General features: G+C 30.4%; 3 protein-coding genes across 4 annotated transcripts; all 3 read left to right on the plus strand.

The window, feature by feature from the left end:
• The first annotated feature begins 4,355 nt into the window (after nt 1–4,355).
• Nucleotides 4,356–6,916, plus strand: LOC107928000 (glycine-rich RNA-binding protein GRP2A). 2 transcript variants are annotated; one of them, XM_041102637.1, is made up of 3 exons: nt 4,591–4,820; nt 5,068–5,426; nt 6,582–6,916. In XM_041102637.1, exons 1-2 carry the CDS (start codon nt 4,707–4,709, stop codon nt 5,404–5,406), a joined length of 453 nt encoding a protein of 150 aa, XP_040958571.1. In that variant the 5' UTR covers nt 4,591–4,706; the 3' UTR covers nt 5,407–5,426; nt 6,582–6,916. The 2 variants fall into 2 exon arrangements, with proteins under 2 accessions (XP_016714643.1, XP_040958571.1); XM_016859154.2 differs by lacking the exon at nt 6,582–6,916 and having other exon boundaries at nt 4,356–4,820; nt 5,068–5,559.
• Nucleotides 6,917–13,314: 6,398 nt separating this feature from the next.
• LOC107927901 (protein RADIALIS-like 1) lies at nt 13,315–14,374 on the plus strand. Its single transcript, XM_016859025.2, has 2 exons — nt 13,315–13,644; nt 14,111–14,374. The coding sequence occupies exons 1-2, from the start codon at nt 13,389–13,391 to the stop codon at nt 14,113–14,115; spliced, it is 261 nt and encodes an 86-aa protein (XP_016714514.1). The 5' UTR covers nt 13,315–13,388; the 3' UTR covers nt 14,116–14,374.
• A 7,990-nt stretch (nt 14,375–22,364) lies between these two features.
• Nucleotides 22,365–24,663, plus strand: LOC107927815 (3-ketoacyl-CoA synthase 4). The gene has a single exon (XM_016858940.2). The coding sequence runs from the start codon at nt 22,846–22,848 to the stop codon at nt 24,358–24,360; it is 1,515 nt and encodes a 504-aa protein (XP_016714429.1). The 5' UTR covers nt 22,365–22,845; the 3' UTR covers nt 24,361–24,663.
• Nucleotides 24,664–24,913: the final 250 nt, after the last annotated feature.

The raw sequence follows: 24,913 nt of genomic DNA on the forward strand, positions 1-24,913 counted from the left end.
GGAGGGCCAATGCCCTTGCCTACCTCTCCCAGATATTCCCTTGGATAAATTGAATGAGCATTGTTTTGTTCATTAGAGAAGCGTGAATTAGGTTGTTTCTTTAGTTGCAACTTATAATTCAACCGACAAATAAGTCAACACTAATAAATATTATCATATGTATAATTCTATGTCAATTTGTTATTTCTACGTAATACTCACAAAAACTACTTTATTTTAGTTAATGAATTCATGACTGCGGATTCAAAATCAAAACAATATAAGAATTAAAAATGATTAAATTTAAAAATAAGAATCTAAATAGTGATGGTTGGTTAAATAATTATTTCTTATACAATTTTTTATACTTGGGAAATTTCATAATTTGAACCTAAATCAGTAAATTTGAAATTTTAATGGAGTTAAATTTTTTTTTGAAAATTTTTTAAAGTATTATTTATTTTGGAACCATAAAGTCTTCTCGGAGTTAATATTGTCATTAGTTAAGAATTTTATTTTTTTATTAAATGCTTGAAAGACTATTTAAGAAAATGAGTTCAAGCCTTATCGGGATGAATGCGTGGCGCACAATCACTTACCTCTTGAAATGTATATTTTCGATCATGGAGATAACCAAGTGTGTAACAAAAAGGGAACAAGAAGGGATCCATGCTCCATTTAGTTATTGTTAATACAATATTTTTAACTTTGTCCCTCTAAATTTCATAATCTTATCTTCGCGCCTTAAACAATTTTCTAAGGCTAACATTTTTTTTGTTAATTTTGTCAACTAATTTAACATATATTTTTAAGATATGGTGATGTGACATATAATTATTGATATTTTTAAATAATTGGACAAATTTTATATTTTTCATTTTTATTATATGTGAAAAAAGCATCAAATTATAAAAAAAAAATGTCACCACATATTTAAAAAAAAAAGCGCGCAATACCAAAAAATATTACATATTTAAAAAAGTAAACAAACTATAAATGTTGAAACTAGAATAGAGAGACTAAATCCAAAAGAAATACATAGTACAAGTACCTTTTAAAAATTTGACCTTTTTATATTATAAGAAAAAAGAAAAGTAATTTGGATGGTGTCTTTGTCGTCGTCATCAGCTTGATTTTCCTCATGTGATGATTGGAATATTATCTTCAATGGTGTCATTATCATGGTCGTTTATTATTTTTCAAAGTAGTTAATTAGATGAATAGATAACATCGTAAAAGTAGTCAACAAAAATATAAGGGGAAATTTCGAAGTTGGTCATCCAATTCTCATAAGTTTTTATTTTAGGTATTGAAAATAAAAAAATTGTGAAATGAGCACTCATATTGCATAATTTGATCATTTTAATCACTTGAAATTTTTGTAATTAATAAATAATTTATATAATTTCCATCTAAATATTTGAATTTCCACGTCATGATGATTTGGAAATTCCAACTCTCTAAAAAAAGATTAAATGTTTTTAAATCTATCCTGATTTCCAAAGAGTGCTCCAACTTTACCCATTTTATCATCAGCCAGCGGTGTAGTTAGGGAGGTTGGCAGGGGCTTTATCTCCCTAAAATAAAAATTTTTTCACTTAAATCTTTTAAAATTTTAAATTAATAAAGGTAAAATTACACTTTGTCCCTAAAATAATAAAAAAATTTATTTCAATCATTTAAAAATTATAAAGATATAAGTTATTAGGATGGTGAAATTATATTTTTACTATCCTAAAAATTACAATTTAATTTCGGCCCCTAACAAAATTTTATGACTTCACCCCTGTCATTAGCTCTGCGAAATCTTTAGCAAAAGTCAATTCATGGTTGGAAGCTTGCAAGCCATAAGCTTTGGCCTATTCCAATGGTGTGCCCTCCTCCACTCTCAATCTCAAACCCACTACCAAAACCTCATAAAACACCATAAATTGACCCAAACTTAATTCCACCAACACCACTGTCCACCCTTCAACATCCATACCCAAAGTTACAAATGAATCAACCCCGCTTGTTTTTCTGTTGATAGGCCAGATTATCGGTTGAACGTTAGGAAAACTACCAAAAATGGAGTCATTCCCTTATATCCCAATTCCTCATCCTATACTAGTGTTTTTCCTAAATGGTGGATTTTTTTAGACTTTTAGCCATCTGTATTCCCCTCTTTTGAGTGTGTTAATAATAAGTTGGGAAAGTCAAATCCATCAAAGAAGGAAAAACTAGTTTGAAAGTAGTCATTGAAGTCCCTTTTAGTTGAATGGGGTAAGGATAAATAGAAAGCAATCTCTGAATTTCTTTCATCCAACCTACAACTCAAATCTCCATCATTAGGAAAAATGAAAAAGCCTTAAACTAAAACTTGAAAAACAAAAAAGGAATAAATTTAAAAAATAAAATATAAAAAAAGTTGTTTTGAAAGATGATCGATTGAACGAAGTCCTCAATGTTCTACTTCCAAGTCTTGACAGCGGGTTCGATGTCAAGAATGAGAAAAATAACATGGCTCAGAACCCAAGCAATCGAACAATCAGAGGAGGAGATCAAAAGACATTAACTCTCGATTTCAAAGTAAGATTTGAAGAGTTTATGTCCGTTTAGGCAAAACTAATGGGAGATTTGAGACGAGGAGGAACAAATGAGACTTCTAGTGAGCCTAGCTATTGGAAAAAGACCATCAAATGCGACGGCGATAAGTTGGAAATGGCAAGGGTACCTTTAATTCTTTATTATATGGTTGTAACCTATGGTGATTGAGGCCCTATAAATAGATTTGTATATACTCTTCTCTCTTGTTCATACTATAATTCTTTTAGTTTTATTATACGTTATCAACACGATCTTTCTTAGAGTGATAATTTTTTTATTGACGATCAAATTTATCTTCCATAATTTTCAAGATCTTAGACCACAAGATGCAAAATTTTTATAAGAAATTTCTTTATTTAATGTTTCAAATCTAATTATATTTTTTGCTAATTCATGATCAATTATAATTGCTTTGGTTAACTTATTTTAATTTTTATATTCTCAAGGATGGTGAAAATTTTGATATCGTTATCTATATGAAATGGGGAAATAAGATTAACTCTCAAAGTTTACTATTGATAAATTTTGATTAGATTTACAGTCTACTATTAGAGTTTAATTTGTTTACTTATTGATAAATTCATCAAGTCTCAACATTTAACAAAAAAGACGCATCAACTTAATTAGATCTCTACTTTTACATTATTTTTTCAATAATAACATCTTTAAATATTAAATCGACTTGATATATGGTTTAAATATTTGAAATTATATTCTTTTTAAATTTTGATTTCATGGGTTACTTGAAAATGAATATTGATTGACTTATTTATATCTCTATAGTATGCAATTTTGTGTCGATAAACCAATAGACTTATGATTGTTGGTAAATCAATGAATTTTATGATTGTTCGGATTTAATTTAGTTCAAATAAAGATTGCGTTCCTCTAACGCCTCTTCTTAAATTGGTTATAGAATTTGAAAATTTTCAATACCCGTACATGTGTAAAGACAATTTTTGAGGAGTGTCTAAACTGATTTTTGAGTCGATTCTAATCTAGAATTACTATATTAATGAGGCCATTGACATTTTTATGGACCTTGTTTGTATTAATTAATTGTTTCATAAGAAGTATAAAAAAGAACTCGCGTGGTTTAATTTTACAAATGTAATATATTTTGCTTACTGTACATCCCCAAGAAACTTGTAACTTTTGTAAAGTTGTCAAAGGTAATTCATACGCTTTATATTATTCCATTAATTAATTATTTAGAGAAATGACATAAGCAATTCTAAAAGGAAAAGATAAATGAACATAAACGGTTGGATTTTGAGTTGAATTTCATGCACGTTTGCAATGATGGATATGAAAAAATTGCTAGTCCTTACATTATGTCTGATTTTGATGTTTAACATGTGGCTTTTATTCATACGTTTTATTTAGTTTTGTCTCTATACATTACCTAACTAGTTGCATTATTTTATATCTTTCGGATTTTTTATGACATATTAATTGATGTTACTTTTATTTGGAACTTTTAAACATGATTGATTGATTGTTTAATCGGGGTTAAAATTTTCTGATATTAGTTTTTGTTTAAATAAATAATCTATCAGCATGAATATAAGTATATCTAATAAGATTTGTTTCATTCCTCGAAGAGAATACAAATTGGTGGCAAAATAAAAACCACCATAAGAATAGTCGTAGTACTTCTGATCACCACGGAAAGTTGAAACCTACAAAACAAAAAGAGTTCTAAAGATAATATATTAAATGTACAAAATTAATTCGAAGCTCTAAAAGAACTAATATATTAAATCTATTATATTGGGTAATAATTTTGTATTACAAAACTACCACTTTTCTTTTAATTTGTACTATGTAATGGTAAATCAGAAGTTTACTAGTTCATATATATTTATTAGTTATATATAATCGATTAAACCGTTCCGATCAATAATGATGCGATAAATGAGAATTTATATAGATGATTTTATTATTATTATTATTATTATTATTAACCTACCCAAACAAACCAGAAAATAAGTAACCATAGTTAACCTCACTCTTCTTTTTCCTTCTATAAAAACTAGGTCTAGATCTCTTCATCTCTCATTCTCTTCTATCTCCAAAATACCCTTTCCATTTTCCCTTTATTTCCTTTGCCGCCCCTAGGGTTTAATTACATTCCGCACATGGCTTCTGCAGATGTCGAGTACCAGTGCTTTGTCGGAGGTCTCGCATGGACCATCAACGACCGTGCTCTCGAAGAAGCCTTCAGTGCTTACGGCGAGATCGTCGATTCGAAGGTCCGTTTGTCGCAGTGATCGGACTCCAGATCTGACTCGAATCCAACCCGACCTGGGCCTCCATGTCTATGATCTGTGATCCTTGATCTGTTATTTTGTGTTACTACTCGATAATCTCTTGTTACTATTCTAAACTGTTTTCTAAAGTCTCGCTGGTACGTTCCATCTTCATACCCTCTGGGCCGAAGATCGATCGATTCTAACAATTTTTAGTTTTTTTTTTGAGATTTTGTTGATTTTTTTTCAGATCATTAACGATCGTGAGACTGGAAGATCCAGAGGCTTTGGCTTCGTTACTTTCCGTGATGAGAAATCGATGAGAGATGCTATTGAAGGAATGAACGGTCGGAGTCTCGATGGAAGGAATATAACCGTCAACGAAGCACAATCTCGCCGAAGCGGCGGCGGAGGTGGTGGTGGAGGATTTGGAGGAAAAGGTGGGTACAACCGTGGTGGAGGCGGTGGATATGGTGGTCGCCGTGAAGGTGGATATGGAGGTGGTGGATACGGAGGTGGACGCCGTGATGGTGGTGGATACGGTGATGGTGGATCTCGTTACTCAGGTGGCGGCGGTTCTTGGGCTTAGGTTAAGGCGTTTTAGGGTTTGAGTGAGCTTCGGCGCTTATTTTAGGGTTTAATGGGTTTGCTTGTTAGTGTCTGGTTTCTATCGATATTTTTTCTTGTATTATCAGGAGTTTTAAAACATGAAAGTGGAATGAAGTAAATGCTTTCTTTTCAATTCATTTGTTACCTCTCTTTTTTATTTTTATATGAAGAGTGGAAAATAAACAAATAAACATTTCTTTAAATAAATAAATTGATTAAAAAATATTGTATAAAACGGTGATAATTTTTCATAATAATTTCCAAGGTGAGCAAGCTGTCAACGCCGGTACGGCGGTCTCTCAGCGGATTTTCGGTCGTTCCTTTTCTCTTCCTCCCATGCATGGCGGCGCTGTTAATAAAAAACTATGGTTTTTGTAGGGTTTTGTCCTTCGTAACTTTTGAGCTTTAGGCCCATAATGAAATGATATTAAGTTTATTTTTGAAATTATAAATTTATTTTATATATTTTTTTACAATTTTATTTCTTTTAAATATCCTCAATTTTTTTAGACAACTAGACACGTGATAGTTGGATTATTACATTTTGAAAAATATTATTATCAAATGAATTAATTTAATCTCTATATAATTTTAAAAAATTAAATAAAATTAAATTAAAATTTACATGTATATAATAAGGCATATATTAATTCAACTCATGAACATCTTTACTTATTATGGTCTAGTAATAACGGGGTGTGATAAAAATAACCCAATTAGGCCTATTGTATGGACTATAGAAAATTTAGGTTTGGGTTGAAGTTTTTGCACCACTGTCTAAAACACCACCAATAAATTTATTATATGGAAATAAGGTTAATTGTATTATTTGATACTTAAATTTAGTTTTAAGGTTCAATTTAGTACTTCATTTTTTTTGTCTAATTTAGTACTTAAGTTTGACTTCAAGGTACAATTTGATATATAGGTTAAACAACATCACGTGGCCTGGTGAATGTTTGACAAATGTGCTATTGTAAAAAAAAACATAAAAAAAAACTCATGTACTAAATTGAATGTCAAAACAAATTTGTTCTCTTTGATTCTTAGATTCTCCATTACTCTTGTATGAGGATCAAAATGAAAGTTTGTGACAAAAGTAAGAAAGGACACCAAAGCAAGCTAGGTAAAAACAACAAAAGCCACGAGTGGAACAAGCACAGTGAGTATGCCGGAGACGGAGCACCACCACCAACCCCTTCAAGGCCATACTATAAGTGAAAACAGTAGAGAAAAAGCAAAGCAAGTAAACGGAATAGTAAAGAAAACGATAAAGGAAAAGAGGAGCATGGTTGAAGAAAGGAAATAGCGAGTTAAGGTCTGAAAAAAGGGGGCCACCACAAGCACAAAACTCGGTTATAATGCTTTTGAATTTTGAGATTTTAGTCCTAACCAGATGGTAGCAGTTAAATTTATCTGATTAAAATTTACTATTAGTCTCGTATTATGTGTAAGATTGTAGATTTAGTCCATGTTCTCCAATTGAATTATTCTTAGTTTTTATATTTTTTAAATTTCGAAATTTCAATTTTAATGCAAACAACAATTGTTAAATTTATTAACTGGTTTTTTGTGAGTAATAAGTGAAAACAATAACCTAACATTTGATCTAACCTAAAATTATAAATTTCTAATAGCACAATGACTAAAAATGATCAAAATATAATACAAGGACTAAATGCACAATTTACACATAGTAAGAAGAGTTCTAATATAGGTTAAATTATGTTATTGGTCCATGTACTTTACGAAAGTTGTGGATTTAATTTCTACACTTTAATTTGATCATTTTTAATTTTTGTACTTTTCAAATTTTAAAATTTAATTATCACCAAACAATAACTGTTAAATCCATTAAGTTTTGATATTTCCAAAATCTAACACAAAAATATATCATTAAATGTGTAATACCATGTTAACTGATTATTTTCACATATTATTCACTAAATATCTAATTAATGGGTTGGCAAATATCATTTGCGTCAAGACTGAAGTTTCAAAATTCGAAAAATACATAAATTAAATCTATAACTTTTACACAAAATACAGGAATCAATAGTAGAATTTAACCTCTCTATTGATTACAAAATAACGAAACAGACACGAAGCCAACGTTGACTTTTATATATGCACTTTAGGGGAAAGGACAGAACAAGATCAGCATAAGAACATACGAATCTTTGCCCCCACCATATCTTGCTTTGGTCTCTTTGAATCTTCCAACATTAGAATCAATGTACGATGAAAAATACCAATGTACAATTTTTGTATAAAATTCCAATACCATATATATATTATATACTTCTTCCATGCTCTAATTCATAACTCGAAACCATTTAGATGAGATTAATTTATGATGAGATCAAAAACTTTCACGATATCATTATTTAATGTTTTTGACAAATACAGGGACAATGTTAGAGATCACAGAGCAATTTGTAATTTAAATCTAGTCCTTTTGAGATGAATTTTTAAGATAAAAGTAATACAGAAGCTTAGGAGTCAGATTGTATTTTAGTTTCTCTACTAAAAAAATAAACAAATTAATCTTTATTTTTTATTAAAAACTTCACCATACTGTTAAATTGACATGGTATAACGTGCATCTTATTGTTGACGTACGAGAAATAATTTTTAACAATAGAAATAAATGAAATTTTTAATAGAATGATCAATTTACTTTTTGATTTAACGTATATTGATTAATTCACTTATTTTTTAAGTAAAGAAAATAAAATGCGATATGATTTCTTATATAGAAATCTCCTTATACTTTTACGGATTTTTAATTCCGCCCATAATTTCTATAAAAAATTATGAACAAATATAAGAATTTAAGGTTAAAATCTCCAAATAATCTCATTATTTTATCCCTTATCTATTTGCAATTTGCATGGGCTCGTGTCCTCTTGCTACATCACATCTTTTACATTTTATATAAGCCACATATATACATGTATCTACTAACTTTTCAATGCTTCTTTCCTTAGAAATGGGAATCACAACAAAAAAATAAAAAAAAAATCAGTCCAATTGTACCCAAAATATACTTAATTTGTGATATGAATTTATATAGCAACCCTAGCGTAATCTAACAATATTGATTTTACCGATTGAGTCTTAATTCGATTGGTATCGGTATTATTGTTAGTGTAGGAGTCATGGGTTCGAGTGTGTTAAAGCTCATTATCTTCCTATTTAGGGTTGAGGAAGAGTTATGAGTAGTTCTAAGCATTATATATAAAAAAGTAAATATGATAAGAACTTATAATAAAATTAATATTAAAAAAATAATAATAATTTTACGATTCGTAATATTCGTTACGATAATTTCAAAAAAAAACACTTCAACTATTGCAATTTAAATCCGGGAATGCCCAAGTCATATTCATACAATTATTGCCATTTGCCTTTGCATATTCCCTCCTATATACCCCTATACCTTTTGTTTTCACCCCCCTTCCTAGGCCTTCCCTTTGCAAATAAAATAATTCAACCAATTGGGAAAAAAATTATTCCATTCTCCCAAATTTTACTTTGTTCAAAGATTGAATTGAAAAGGAAAAACCCATAAAAAGGCACTAATTTTATTCTTCTCACTTGAGTTGATATTTACGAAATTAATTAAAAATTTGACTAATGCAAATGCATCTATTAATTAATAGTATAATTACAGTGAGAAAATATATCGTTCCCACAAAGACTAAGAGTATTAGTAATTATTGTATTTCTATTATTTAACCGAATAATTTGAGTGATTGATTTAAAAACTAAAATTAACTAAATTATTTAACTAATGAACACGACAAAGAACAATTCAGGAAAATAATCGATTAACAACCAAGAAACAAAATAATACCTAGGAAAGAAATCGCTTAAAAGGCCATGTGGAATGAGTCATCCCGTGTGGCTCTTGTAGCTTGCTCCAATTTCTTAGTTTTCGCTCGTTTTTCACTTCTTTTGCTTCCAAATGCTCTATTAAGTATAAAAAACGTGAATTTAAAGGATTAGGAGCATAAAATTCACAATTAACATCGAATAATCTCCCAAAATGCATTAAGAATGAGATTAAAATATGTTAATTTTAGCGCTTATCACGAGTCTAAGCTATATATATTCAAAGTAAGTTGTAACTTTTTCACCAATAAAAAAAATTCCCCACAATAATTATAATTTGGGGTCTTTGAATTTAATAATTAAGTTTTGAAACATGTACAGTTTCTTTAATCCATTTTAATGTCTGAACTTAGTAATTAAGTTATTTTAGTATCTAAACTTATATTCTTTAAAAGTATGATAATATAATACTTTAACGGAATCTAAATTCATATCAAAATAAGAAGAATCATCAAATTTTTATCTACCAAAGTGAATTGAAAAAAAAGGTATAGATACTAAAATGAACGTAATTAACAAAATTTAAAGGCTAAACATTATAATAATATCGTAATTTACACAAACAAAGCTACAAACACTTCTTATAAATTCTTTGATCCGAATAATTTTAATATAACTAAAAAATATCCCACTTAAAAAAAGCACAAAAAAAACCAATGGATTTTTTCGGGTGAATGACACCCAAGGTGATTAAGTTTGCATTTTGGTTATTCAATTTCAAAAAGTTATAAAATGGTTAATAAACAATTCAAAACTCAAAAGTTTTTATTTAAATCACCGGGTTGTTAAAATTGTTACTTTATAACCTTCTCTGTTCACACCGTCTGCAACAATTAAAAACTCTCATTCCCCTTCTCTTCTACAGTTCATTTTTTTTCATAAAATAACTTTGAACGTTACGAATTTGCAAACCAAAACTCAAACAACTTTCTTCTCTAATATTCGACATTGGCCGTCAGATCGACTTGGAACTAAGGTACGTTCTTCAACTCATCGATGGGTATCGATTCACAGTATTGATCATTGAATTGTTGCTTGGAGATTACTAGCCGGTCTTTTCTTAAAAAAAAATAATAACCCAGTAACTTAAATAAAATTTTTTGAACAGTTCAATAATTATTTTGTAATTTTTTAAAGTTAAGTGACTAAAATATAAATTTACTAATAATTCAACCACCGTGGTCCTCCGTGGATGCAGTTTACCAAATTTGAAAGGCTTGAAATGATTAACAAAATCATTGCAAAAAAGGGCAAAAACAGAATTGGACTAAAAGGACCACTTAGCCAAAGAATGATAAATATTCCATGAAAGTTGTAGGGAGTAACTTTCAAGCAATCATCACTGTGAGCCCCCCATTTTATGTGAATGTGAGAACCCTTTGCAACTTGAGCACTAGCTGGCCATTACCTTATTGTGTGAACCAGTGCTGGTTGGTATAGGGTAAATCATCAAAAGAATAATGTGCTATCACATTGAAAAAAATCCCAGAAAAAAAAAACCGAGCTCTTTGCCCCGTCGATGGATCAGACCAGCATCACGAAGGAATCGTCGTCGATTATGAATCTTAAAATCGAAATTAGGCGGACTTTACAGTGAGGGTCTAGTTGCAGGATATTTAGTGATGGCATAGTAAGGTCCCTATAGGTTGGGGCTAAACTATATACTCAACTTGCATAGGCTAAAAACAGTACCATGGTATCACTCCACCGTCCTACCAATTTTGATGCTGTCTTTGTGGATTTTGACTTGTTATTCCAACCAAGATATTTAGCTTCTTTTCTTCCTCGAAATTGCTTCGAAAATGTCGTCCATCGCGTTTTCTAAAGACGGAATCTAAGGGTTCATGCAAATTGTTTACGCAGTTTGGATGATGAATCACTTTTGTTCGGAGTTATGTACAGAGAAATGGTCTGTTAATCCGACTGTAAGTAAATAAACTGATATGGATTTTGAACAGTCTAAGACTCCTTGTGAATGCATACTTGTTGCAGATACCAATTTACTGGGTATAAGTTTCGTAAAATTCTTTATGTTAGAAAATAGATTACATTAGATTAAATAGTAAGCTAGTCATTTCTATTAAAAGTTTTATCTATTTCAGTGGCTGACAGAATAACCAAATAGTTACACGTGGCGTGCCAAGTGTATCTCAATTTTTAATAAAAAAAACCAGTTTGATCTTTAATGTAATGAATAGGGACTAGTTTACTCAATTTTTGAACAATATTTGGTATTGTAGACCTGAAGTCAGTTCAGGTATGGTTATGGATCTTTGGAGGGAGGTACAAAGTAACAAAGGATATGGACCATCCTAAAAGAAAAAGAAATCAAAATAAGGGCAAATAGTTCAAATCAAATTTCCATTAAAAACAACAATAATTACTGTACTACAAGGCAATAAAATTGAAGAACATCTAAATCTTTTTTTCATATACAGCAGTGTTCTGTTTTATTTTTATCTGGTAACAGCTTTTGAGGTGTTCTGTACATTTTAGGACCATACAATAATTTACCAATGTACTGTTATGTTGATGCTATGATCTCTGTGTGTGTGTGTGTTTTTTTTTTGTCATTTGCATGTCTTTAAACGAGTGCAATAAATTAACAATATGTGCAGTTTTCACTTTCCCTTGTAATGAACTCATTGATCTTGAAAAACATGTAATGTTTTTGTTTTCTCCAAAAACAATCACGGGGGAAATTTCGATTTTCGATTCAAGAAGGAAAATTAGACACATCATTTTTCCAGGAAATCAAACAGCCCCCAAATTGTAAGAAAGAGTATCATTAAAACTAAAGAGTCCAAAACTTTACTAATAAATCACGTCTATTAAAAAGCCTAAAAGGTTAGAGGCTTAATTGAGCATAAATTAAAAGGCTAAAAGGTGCTGACAGGATGTTAACTGCAAATTGGTAGTTGTATGTTTAAGTGCGTTTTTTTTATTTTATTTAAGAGTTGGGAGGAATTTATGGGTAATTTAGGAGTTATATATATGAAAAAGAAAGAAGTTAAAAGGTGTATTTGAATACAAGCTAATAAGATATTTTAAGGTCTAAGATCTCTAGTGTGTAGTGTCTAGTAGCCATGTTGGGCTTGATTAAATCTTGAGTTGAGTCATGTAAACCTAATATTTTACATATTCTTTACCAGTTAACCCGATATACATTGGTAAAGTATGTTAAAAATTTATTTAAGTGTACATAAAATATTAAAATTCATTTAAATAAAGTGATAAATATTACGAGCTCAATAGCTCATACATGGATATTTGAAATAAAATGAATAGTTCAAGCAACATATTTATAAGGGATAAGGGAACATTTAGTACCTGAATTTGGTAGTTTTTTCTAACTTAGCCTTATACTTTTTTTTCCTAACAAATTTTTCTAATACCACCTCATTGCATGGACCAAAATTGAGAAATGTTGCCAAATGTTGGGACTAATGTTAACTAAAAAAAAGTTCATGAATCAAATAGAGAAGAATTACTAAATTCGGGGACTAAATGATGTTTTAACCCTGTTTATAAGCTTAAAGAAACAAAACTTTTCCCATTATTTGGGTTTTGATTTTCCATCATCATGCATTGGAAGGCATATATCTTCTAATACTGTATAGTCAACTAAAATAACTTTTGTTGTAGATGAAATAGATATTTCCAAACTCCCCCCAAAAGATTATCCCTCAAATCAATCAGTTCATAGAACTTGACATGATTATCAACTCAAAAAGAATAAAACAAAGCTTTTTTTTTTTTTTTGACTGTTAATACATTATTCATCAAAATTTAGGTGCTTAGACTTAGTAGATACTGATTCTCATACATTTCCTCTTCTTCATCATCTTTTTTTACAATTTTGTGGTTCTTAGGGAGACAAATCACTTAAAATTCTTACAACATGGTGTCCAAAATTTCTAAGCCAATTGTCCATATACCCCTCACCTCACCACCCCCTTCACTACCTCTATAAATATCAGCCATTGCCAACTCTTTTGCTCATACCATCATCACCATCATCATCATCATCCCCTTAGTGAATATCATATTATTAGCTTTTATATTATGGCATCAAGCTCAATGTCGTCCCAAGGTTCTAGTTCATGGACAGCCAAACAAAACAAAGATTTTGAAAAAGCTTTGGCTGTTTATGACAAGGACACACCTGACCGTTGGTACAATGTTGCCAAGGCTATCGGAGGGAAAACCGCGGAGGAAGTGAAGAGGCACTATGAACTGCTTGTGAAAGATGTGAAGCAAATTGAATCAGGCAAAGTGCCATTCCCTAACTATAGGACCACTGGTGGCAGCAACACCCAAGGTAACACTAACACCAGTTATGGTCTCAAAACGGAGTGAATTATATATATATATACACATTTGACATGTTTTCATCAACCTTGTTTCATTGCTGTTCCTCATGTCTGACCATCTAACTTTTCATTGATTCTACTTTTCCCTATACTTGCAATTTATTTGATTTCATGTGCATAACCCTTTTAAAATGGTTTAATATAACTTTTAGTCCCTAAACTTGGTATTTAGGTTTGATATTAAATCTTCAATCCTCGAATAATAATCCTTATTCCCCTTATGAAGAGAAAGAACAGTGACCTTTATTAAGAAAAGTATATATGTAGGGGGCCCATTTACATAATTTCCAATCATTTGCATGGAGTTCTAACAAGAATATATATATATATCAAACAAGCTGGAAATATCTCATTATTATTTTTTATTTTATGGCTAATTATCTTATATATTTTTGTGTTTAATTAATATTGCAGGATGAAAAATCAGAATCTGAATTAATGAAGATGATCAATGGACTTCTGGCATGTCATCATGCACCAACATTAAACAACAATGAACCCCATTATTATGCTGCTTACCTACTAGTATTAATGGTTGTACTAATTATAGAATAATCACAAAAGTAGTGAAATCTAAGTTTTGTTATGCTCTTATATATATATATATACATGCATGCATGCATGTCAGTATTGATGTATTAAGAAGAGGCACAAAAGCTGTGATCCTCACTTCCTCTATGTTCTCTTTTTGTTGTTATTGTCGTGAAAGAACAAAAATATCTTATTTGGAATATATATTAATTTTTATATATTTATAATATATGTATTTTGCTTTATTTTGGCCTGGTTTGCTTTTTATTTCAGGGCAAAAACAGATGGATTATGTAGAAGTTGAACCATATGCATGTCAAGCGATAATTTGATATTATTTGTTAAGGTTTAATTTTGTTTTTAGTCCCTCTATTATGTTGAAATTTGGGATTGATCTTTTTTTTTTGAAAGAAAGAAATGATACCTTAATTTGATATGATTTAGGTCTTTTACCTTTGTAAATTTTAGTAGTAGGTAAAAATAAAAATCTATATAGTCACTATTAATGGTATTTGTTAACAATATTATCAAATTGGGTTTACTATTGATATTATAAAAATCAAGAGACTAAATTATGTCAAATTAAAGTAGAGAGAATAAATCCTAAATTTCAACGTGGTAAACAAAAATAGTAATTAAACCTTTATTTACTTTGGATAAATTTTAGATTTTTTTTTTAGAGTTTCACTATTACAAATACAACTAATACATTCAAAAGTTCAATGCAATCATCTTGCCCGAGTGGCTTTATCTCAAGCATCTCCTCACACTTATGAGATTGCTCCTCCGAGCTTGTTGCTGTTTCTTTTATCGGATATTTCTGTGATCTCTCACGAGATTGGACAATAGAAAATGGGTGTATCGGAGGAGCCTGTCAGCTTGAGGTTAGTTTGTGTCCTCCTCTTGCACTTTTCTTGTATGTGTTTTTTCGTGAAATGAAATGATCTTCTATCTAATATATACACAAATGATGATACCATCACTCAATCTTAATCTGAATACATTATTAATCCAAATCATTGTTCCGAGAAAGTTATCATTTGTTTAATTTATTAATATATTTTCGTGTGACCAAAATAAAATTGAAGTTCAAGTCTTACCTTTTGTAATTATTCCTTGAATTTAATTATTTAATTTATCACTTATAATAAATTATTTTAATTGAGATTATTATTATATTTATAATTTAAAAAGATATATTTTTTGTATGTGGTATTGTATTTTGTGTATAAAGACGATGAAAGAGTATATCTGTGGGAAATGGCGACCAACTAATCTAAACTGTCCCGTTGTAGCTTTTATTCGGTTCAAGTCTTGTCAAATTTTTAGGTCTATTTTTTAGGTTTGGGCTTGTAGCGACGTAAAAATTTTAGTTTCGCTTGGTCGCTAATTGTGGCGATTTATTAAACATTTGAAAACTAACTTTCGATTTTATTAACAAAGGGAGTCGCCACCGATCCTTTTTATAGGTGTGATTGGACACCTAATAAATTTATTTTTAAAACAAAAAGAATGCCAAGTTTAGGTCTACATGAAAGTCCAGAGAAAAATTAGGGTTCGGGAGTCGATTACGCGCGAGGAAGGTATTAGCACCCTCACGACGCCCAAAATTGGTATCTTATAAACAAGTGTTGTCTTAATTTTCAAAATTGCAAGTCCAAAGTAACATTGAATCGTGATCCAATCAAAACGCGAGAAATTTCAAGTTTCGTTTTCTTTTGAGAAGGATATACCGTTTTAACACGAGTCGATTGATATTCACCCAACATAGCGATGAAATCGATGACATAGTGCTTAAATCGGTACGTTGCCTTGCTTATTGAAATAAATAAAAACACAAATAAATATTTTAAGATAATGAACAGCGGGGTAATATATAAAAATGGGCGGGAAATGAAAGATAATAGTTGGAAATACATCAAGGCACATAATACATACAACAATAATATTTATAACAATGACAATGCACGTGATATTAAATGTAACAATAGTATCAAATATGAGAACACAATCAGAACACGATGATAATTAAGAGTATATATGTAAAATATATATATAAATAGTAATAGTGTTAGAAATATACTATATATAGTGTTTGAAGTATATACATAAGATAGTAAAAAAGGTATATGTAACTTGTACTATTAAAAATGTACATAGGGTAATATATACAAAAATTTAACTAATAATATTGAAAATACATGTTCATAATATATATAAAACATATATATAATATAATATTAAAACATTTTACATAATATATACACATATAATTACAATGTTAAAAAAACATATTAATATTAATAATAATACTAATATTACATAAAGATATACTTATATATATATATTAAAGATATGTGCATATATGATATAATACATGAATAATACGATATTTAATATATATGTAATATGTATAATAAAAATAATAATATATATAATATATAAAATATATACGTATATAACAAAACATATACTACAGTTAATGATTATAATAGTAATGGTATTAAAATACAAAAAAAGAACAATGTAACATAACAAAAATACTATATATATAAATCTATGTACATAAATAGAAATATACACTATTATAATAATAATAAATATAATAACAATATTGAAACACAAAAACAAATACAATAAAGATATTGAAATAAAGTAATAAAAATAAGCCTACGTAAATATATATATATATATACACATATATACATAAAACATATTTAAACATTGGTAATAATAATAATAATGTTGAAATATAAAGGCAAGTATAGCATTAAAAATATTAAAATAGAATAAATAAAAAAACTAAATACAAATACATATATATACGCATATAACAAAAGTACATACTAATAATAATAATAATAATAATAATAATAACAACATCAATAATATGAAAATAACAAGGATATTTAAATAAAAAAATGAAAATAAACGAAAACAGGACTAAAATTAAACTAAAAACAAAGTTGTGGGGTAGATTTGAAAAGAAAATAAGGAGGAGAGGACCAGATTGCAATATGCGCGCAACATGGGAGGACCGAAAACAGAAATATCCCCAATCGTTAAAACGCAGCGCTTGGTACGGGGCTAAATTGAAAACCTCAGAGAATTAGGTGGCCAAATTGCAAAATCATAGGAACTTAATTGCGAACCCTCAGAAAAGCGGAAGGGCCAAATGCGAAAATTGCCCACTGAGTTAAAAACACGCGGATCCTGAAGTGGGTTCAGGTCGAATCGGGTCGGGCCAAGTGAAACGACGTCGTTTTGGGGTTAAATGCCAGCCCCCAAAACGACGTCGTTTTGGGAGGCTATTTAAAGGCCAAATTTTTTAGAAAATCTCATTTGCAACAGTAGAAAGGAAAAAACAAAAGAGAGGGGTGAGGGAGCTGGGCGATTTCCAGCCTGGGGGGAAAGGACGGTCCGGTCACTGGACCGGAGCCGGCGCCGGCGCCGGCCACCGTACATGGTGGCCGAAAAATCGAAAAGGTTAGTTTTTTTTCTTTTTTTTGTTATTTTCGTTTTATTATTTTATTATATTATTTAATATGTATACGTATAAAATAGAAGGCCGATACTGAAATGAAGAAAAAAAAAAGAAAATCACCTTAGTGTTGATATCGATGCTTGGTTGTTTGGATATTTTGCTTGTATTTGAGTACTAATTAAAACTGCTACTTTGATTATAGACTTGAGACATTTCTCTTGTTTTTTTGTATTTTAAACTGTCTAAAAAAAAAGAAAAGAAAAGGGAACCCTTTTACAGTTTTTTATTTGGGTTTTTATAACTCTTTTTCACCTATTTTTTTATTACTTCTGTCTTGTCTGATTGCAGGGAATGGGCACGGACGGTGGAGTGTGTGATGGCTCAGCACGCGCGGGGCGTGGTGGCCGACATGGTGGAGCAGTGTGGCTTTCCAAAATTTTTAGAGTTTTGGACCTATCGGGTTTCACTGTTTTGGATTGGTGTTGGGTTTTAAGTGTTTAGGTTAGTTTGGGTTTTGGTTGTAACTGTGTTTTGAGTATTTGTATTTGGGCCTGGGCAATTTAAATGGGTCATTTGGTTTTGATTGTAAACAGGCTAAAATTGGCCTACAACAGGGCTCAATCAAAAAATGAGCTTAAAATTTTAATTAACGGATTTAACTGTTATCATTTAGATTAGAAGTGAAATTTCAAATATTAAAAGTACAATAACCAAAATTAATTAAATTAAAATTAATAAACTAAAATTCGTAATTTATACATAATACAAAGGCTAATATCAAAAGCTTCATAAAATAAAATAAAAATTATAATTATTATAAAGATAATGTTTTATAATGTATGTATGTATGTGTATATATATACATGGCCCACATACATCATCAAAAGAAACGGAAAACGAAAGACGTAAGCCCATAGCAAATTTTGGGCAAAAGGCCTTTCACCGTTTGACTTTTGTTCTGCATTTATCATTGTGAAGCCGAGCACGGTTGGGGCCTTTGACTTTTTATTTTTTTCCTCGGTTAAAATATATCACAAGTGTCTATATTTTTATAAATTTAGAATTTAGTCTCTGTAGTTTTAATTTTAGAAATTTAATTCTTCTACTTTTTTAGATTTCAAAATTCAAGTTCAAATATTAACACTGTTAAAAATTATTTTGTTAAATTTAAATTCATTACAATATTACATTTTTAATTACATGACTACCAAGTGAGTATTTGTTTGTTTCAAAACGGGACACTAACAAATTTAACCCCCAAAAGATAAGCAGGGGTATGGCCTCCCTTCCTTTTTTTCTCTTTTCCCATACACCAAGTTGTAAGTTAATAGTAAATGGCAAAATTATATTTTAGCCTAAAAAATTAGGGTAAACTATACTCTCAGTACTGTAGATTAGTACCTATCGATGAGTAGAAAAATATACCTTAGATCCAAGTCGATCTAATGGCCAGTGTCGGAGATCAATGAAAAAAATTGTTTGGATTTTTGTTCTTCGATGATGTTCGAAGCTGTTTAATGAAAATTAAACTGTAGAAGAGAAGGGAAAGGATAACTTTCAACTGGTGCAAGTGGTGAGAACGGAGAGGGCCATACACAAACTATTTTAATAGCCTAGTGACTAAAATGAAAACTTCCAGATAGTTCAATAACCATATTTGTAAGTTTTTGAAGTTGAATGACTAAAACGTAAACTAACTAATAGTTTAATAACATTGGGTGTAGTTTACCCAATCTCGATTCCAACTACAAAATTTCTAGTTTCACCTCTAATGGTTATCAATTAACAACAGTTAGTAATGCTATCAATTTAGCCCCATTAATAACGTTATAGAAACCGGGATTGAATTGTATGAAATTGAAGTATAATAACTTAAAACCATAATTGGACCTTTTGAAAATAAATAAATTAAAATATTAATTAATATATAATAAAACTAATTGAAATATTAAATTTAAAAAAATATTCTAAGTAATACAACGTTGAAAATTGAAATTAGTGGCTCATTGGTTTGGTTTAATTACTAGTTACGATTTGTGTAGTTTGCGATGTTGGGCAGTGAGCTTCACACCTTCGATTTCCACCAAAGCAAGCAATATGCTCAACTTGGGTTTATTTATTTAGTTATTTATTCAATGGCAATATTATTAGAGCCCCCTAATCTTTTATGGAATTCTTTGAAGAATTCCCATGCAAATTTACATATTATACCATGCCCCCTAAATCGATTATTTTATTTTAAGGTAAACTACATTCAATGTCACTAAATTGTTAGTAAATTTACGTTTTGGTCATTCAACTTCAAAAGTTACAAAATGATTATTGAATTATTCGAAAGTTTTCATTTAAGTCACTGGGATATCAAAATCACTATTGTATGATCTTCTCTATTCAAACTGCTTGCACTAATCGAAAGCTCTTATTTTTCGTCTCTTCTATAGTTCAAAATTTTTTTTTATGAAAATAATTTTCTACTTCGATCTCAGACATTGACTATCGGATTGACTTGGATCCACCATACCAATCATCAAATCATCGTTTAAAACTTCCTAACCAATTTTTTTTTTTAAATTTACTTCGCGTGATAAGATATCAACAAATTTTTTACTAAACTAATGCACTTTGAGGTAATCATATAAGAAGATAATGCAAGGCAATTTGTGTGATTTAATTGAAGATAAATTGCGCTTTTTTTGATAATAGGAAGGATTAATTTTTAGAAAAAAATATCATAGAGGTCCCTATACTAAAAGTTAAATTATATTTTGTCCCTTTTAATTAACAACTAGTTAAATTAGTCCATATACATTATATCAAAGAACAATTGATTTATTCTATTAAAAAACCGACTCATTTATACTATTAAAAATTAATCCTTATATATCAGCATGAGGTACATAAAGCACGTATTGTTGATATAAATGTAAAAGTTAAATATACCCATATCTTTTGACACACCTCACTGCCAAATTTGGTTTTTTCTTTTTTTTTCCTTCAATTATTATAAATTCATCATTGAGAACAATGATAACTTGGAGAAAGAAAAAGAATTAAAAATAATATCAATAGTGAACCTTACTGGCACCAAGATGCATGGTTCAAAAAAGAAAATATATAATAAATGGTAAATAGCATGGCCATGAATTACAAAATTATGGACAGCTAGGTAAGTGGACCCATAATTATAACATTTCTCTAAAAATTCTGTCATGAACTTTGGCTTTTTGGAAAATAAAATATTCATCACCTAAAGCACATTGATTTTATTTTATTTTCCAAATAAAGCACAATGATTTAACTTAATTAGTATTTGTACTATTGTTAATATAAGAAGACGAAGGTTTGAGTGTGCTGGAACGCATTATCTTTTTATTTAAGGGTTGGGGAGGGGCTATAGGTAGTTCTAAACAACCCCGTTCTTGATGTTTTTTGAATCCTAAGGCAAAACAATGAATCAAGACCCTTTTTAAAAAAATTGTAAATGTAATACAATAAAAAAAAATGGGACCTTTTTTCTTTTCTGACTGCAATGAAGTGTTGATAAGAAAACTTAAAAGGTTGAAGATTTTTTTTTTCTATGTTAAAAAAAGTTTTGGGCCCCTTCTAGCCTTATGCTCTGGGCGACCGTACTCCTAAACTATCTCCAAGGTCGGGTTTAGTTTTAGGCATTATATAAAAAAATAAAAACTGAAAATCGTAAACTCATATCATATGAAGGGAAGTAAATCAAAATTGTTTTATACTCAAAATAAAAATATATTTTTTTAATTTTAGAATTTCATATTTTTTTAATATTTTTTTCTTTTATCTTTACCAAGTAACAACCTTAAAATAATTTTATTAATTTTGAAAAACCTAAATGTTTGAAACATAATATTATATAAACATTAGCTTTAATAAGTGTTTAACACAGACACATAAGGGTCAATTCCATTGTATGTACCTAAATTATGGTTCAAATTTTAAATTGATCTCTTAATTTCAAAATATTGTAATTGAGTACTTAAAATATCAATATGACCATCAACTTGAGCATTGTGAATTATATTCAAAACGCTGGATCAAATTTTAAACACGAGTATACTTATAAGGGGCATTAAAGAAATAAGTGGTACACACTTGTTTAAATTTCATCAATGTTACACATGTTACAAATTAACATTCCAAATGTAAGTTAACAATTAATTGACAAAAAAACCTGATTGATATTATATTCATATTTTGAAGATTCGATTTGAAAAATTTTAAAATTTAAAGGCCAATTTAAAATTCGAACTATGATAATGAGAACATGAGGGAATGTTCTAGTAAAGTAACTATAGTGTTTGTGAGGATATTCTTGCATACTTCAGTTATTTACTTTTTAGAAAATATTTACTGCATGACATTAATCACTATTATTGATGATTAATACCCTGATTTTGACTAAGAAAAGAATTCTTATGAACATGTGACATGTGTCTTTTATTTGTAACTTCAACCTCTTTATTAGAGTGAAAAAACACAATTTCTCGTATTTCACAAACTCTTTTACAAATTTCAGATCTTTGAAGCCGTGCAAGAAACATCGCTGAAACTTCCACTTCCTTCTCTTTGACTCATCACCCTCTAAAAGACACCATTTTTAAAAAAAGAACAAAATCAAGCCCTTTGATTTCTCTCCATTCCTTAGGCCCACAAATTAAGAACCAAAAAAATAAAAACAAAATCTTCAAATTCAATGTTCAAAGCCCTTTCCTTTTTTCTTTTCTCCATTTTAGTTCCCATTAATAAAATGAAAAGAAAATCATAGTCAAAAGAAAAAAAAAATGGAGCTTTAATGGTGAGGGGAATGGATGGCGTTAGCAGCAGAAACTTTAAAAATCAGATCAGGAAACTCCCAACTCCCCAACTCTCCTTCTTCTCTGTAGCTTTCTACTAATAGTAATCTAACAATTTTCTACGTGTTCTTTAATGGCGTTTGGTCGTTGTTGCAGTTGCATCAACCTTTTCTAAACCCCACCAATCTTCACTATATATACCCCTTTTGAACATAACAAAGAATACCCAAGTTTCTTCTCAAAAAAACCCTATCTTTGTTTGTGAAAAAGTATTCCAAAAAAGCTTTCCCATCTTTTTTGAACCACCCAACGCCATGAATGGTGAAGAGAACAATAGGGTTCAGATCCGGCAACGTACTAGATTGCCTGATTTCTTACAAAGTGTTAACTTGAAGTATGTTAAACTCGGTTACCATTATTTAATAAGTCATCTTTTGACTCTTTGTTTGATCCCTTTAATGTCTGTTATTGTTGTTGAAGCATCAAGGTTGAGTCTTGATGATGTTCATCAATTATGGCTTCAACTTCAGTACAACCTCGTTAGTTTCATTGTGTTTTCGGTTGTTCTTGTGTTTGGATCCACTGTTTATATCATGACCCGACCAAGATCCGTTTACTTGTTGGATTATTCATGTTATCTTCCTCCATCACATTTGAAAGTCAAATACCAACAGTTCATGGAACATTCAGAGCTAACAGGTGATTTTGATGAATCTTCATTGGAGTTTCAACGCAAGATATTGGAAAGATCAGGGCTTGGAGAGGAAACATGTGTGCCTGAAGCAATGCATTACCTTCCACCAAGACCATCAATGGCGGCTGCAAGACAAGAAGCAGAACAGGTGATGTTTGGTGCATTAGATAAGCTTTTTGCTAATACTAATGTTAAACCAAGAGACATTGGTATACTTGTTGTTAATTGTAGCTTGTTTAATCCAACACCATCATTGTCTGCTATGATTATTAATAAATATAAGTTAAGGGGTAATATTAGAAGCTTTAATCTTGGGGGTATGGGATGTAGTGCTGGTGTTATAGCCATTGATCTTGCTAAAGACATGTTACAAGTTCATAGGAATAGTTATGCTGTTGTGGTTAGTACTGAAAACATTACACAAAATTGGTATTTTGGGAACAAGAAATCGATGTTGATCCCGAATTGTTTGTTCCGTGTCGGGGGCGCCGCGGTTCTGCTATCGAATCGGTCTGTTGATCGGAGGCGCAGTAAGTATAAGCTTGTTCATGTGGTTAGGACACATTGTGGGGCAAATGACAAGGCATTCAAGTGTGTTTACCAAGAACAGGATGATAATGGTAAAACAGGTGTTTCGTTGTCTAAAGATTTAATGGCAATTGCTGGTGGTGCACTCAAGACCAATATCACAACATTGGGTCCCCTTGTTCTTCCTATAAGTGAACAAATCTTGTTCTTTGTAACATTAGTTGCCAAGAAATTGTTCAATGCGAAAATCAAGCCTTATATCCCGGATTTCAAGCTCGCGTTCGATCATTTCTGTATTCATGCCGGTGGGAGGGCCGTAATTGATGAGCTTGAGAAGAATTTGCAGCTTCTTCCGGTACATGCTGAGGCTTCCCGTATGACTCTTCACCGATTCGGCAACACTTCTTCGAGTTCGATCTGGTATGAACTTGCCTATACAGAAGCAAAAGGCCGGATGCGGAAGGGAAACCGTGTTTGGCAGATTGCATTCGGGAGTGGTTTCAAGTGTAACAGCGCGGTTTGGGTTGCGCTCCGGAATGTGAAGCCATCTCCTAATAATCCATGGGAAGATTGCATTCATAGGTACCCAGTGCAGCTCAATCTGTAGTTCTAATCAGTATGTTCATTTTCTCGATGGCTCGAGTGTTATCTTGTTTTTAAGTTCGGTCCCGACATAACACGGTGATCGTTTAGTCTCTTTTGGGGGGGGGGTTAATGTTCTTATTGTTGATTGTTATGAATGTAGTAGTGCTTGATCATCTTCTTGTACCTGGAATGATTTATACATATGGCGAATACAATGTTTGTACTTAAATGTTTTCCGGTTTTTGTAGCTTGCTTCCCTTGAAATCCACAGATTGAAGTCTGTAAAAAGATGTAATTGCATCAAATGACCAAATCATACTATTGAGTTAAATTTGTTGATAGGAATTTAGGATTGAGTCTTTTAAAAGCAAGTGGCAAGCATTTATTTGGGTACAAACAAACTTATGATACATGTTGGGATGTGATTGTCGATTGAAGTTTGAAGTTTGAGAATTTGAGTTATGACACTTTTAGTGAAAATTATGCAAATTGAATGAGTTTTATACGAGGTTTTAAAGTTGAAGGCTTTTTAAAGTCTCTTTAGCCACTAATAAATATTTGATTAGTTTCTAGAG

This window comes from Gossypium hirsutum, chromosome A03 (genome assembly GCF_007990345.1).
Source record: "Gossypium hirsutum isolate 1008001.06 chromosome A03, Gossypium_hirsutum_v2.1, whole genome shotgun sequence".
Taxonomy (NCBI): domain Eukaryota; kingdom Viridiplantae; phylum Streptophyta; class Magnoliopsida; order Malvales; family Malvaceae; genus Gossypium; species Gossypium hirsutum.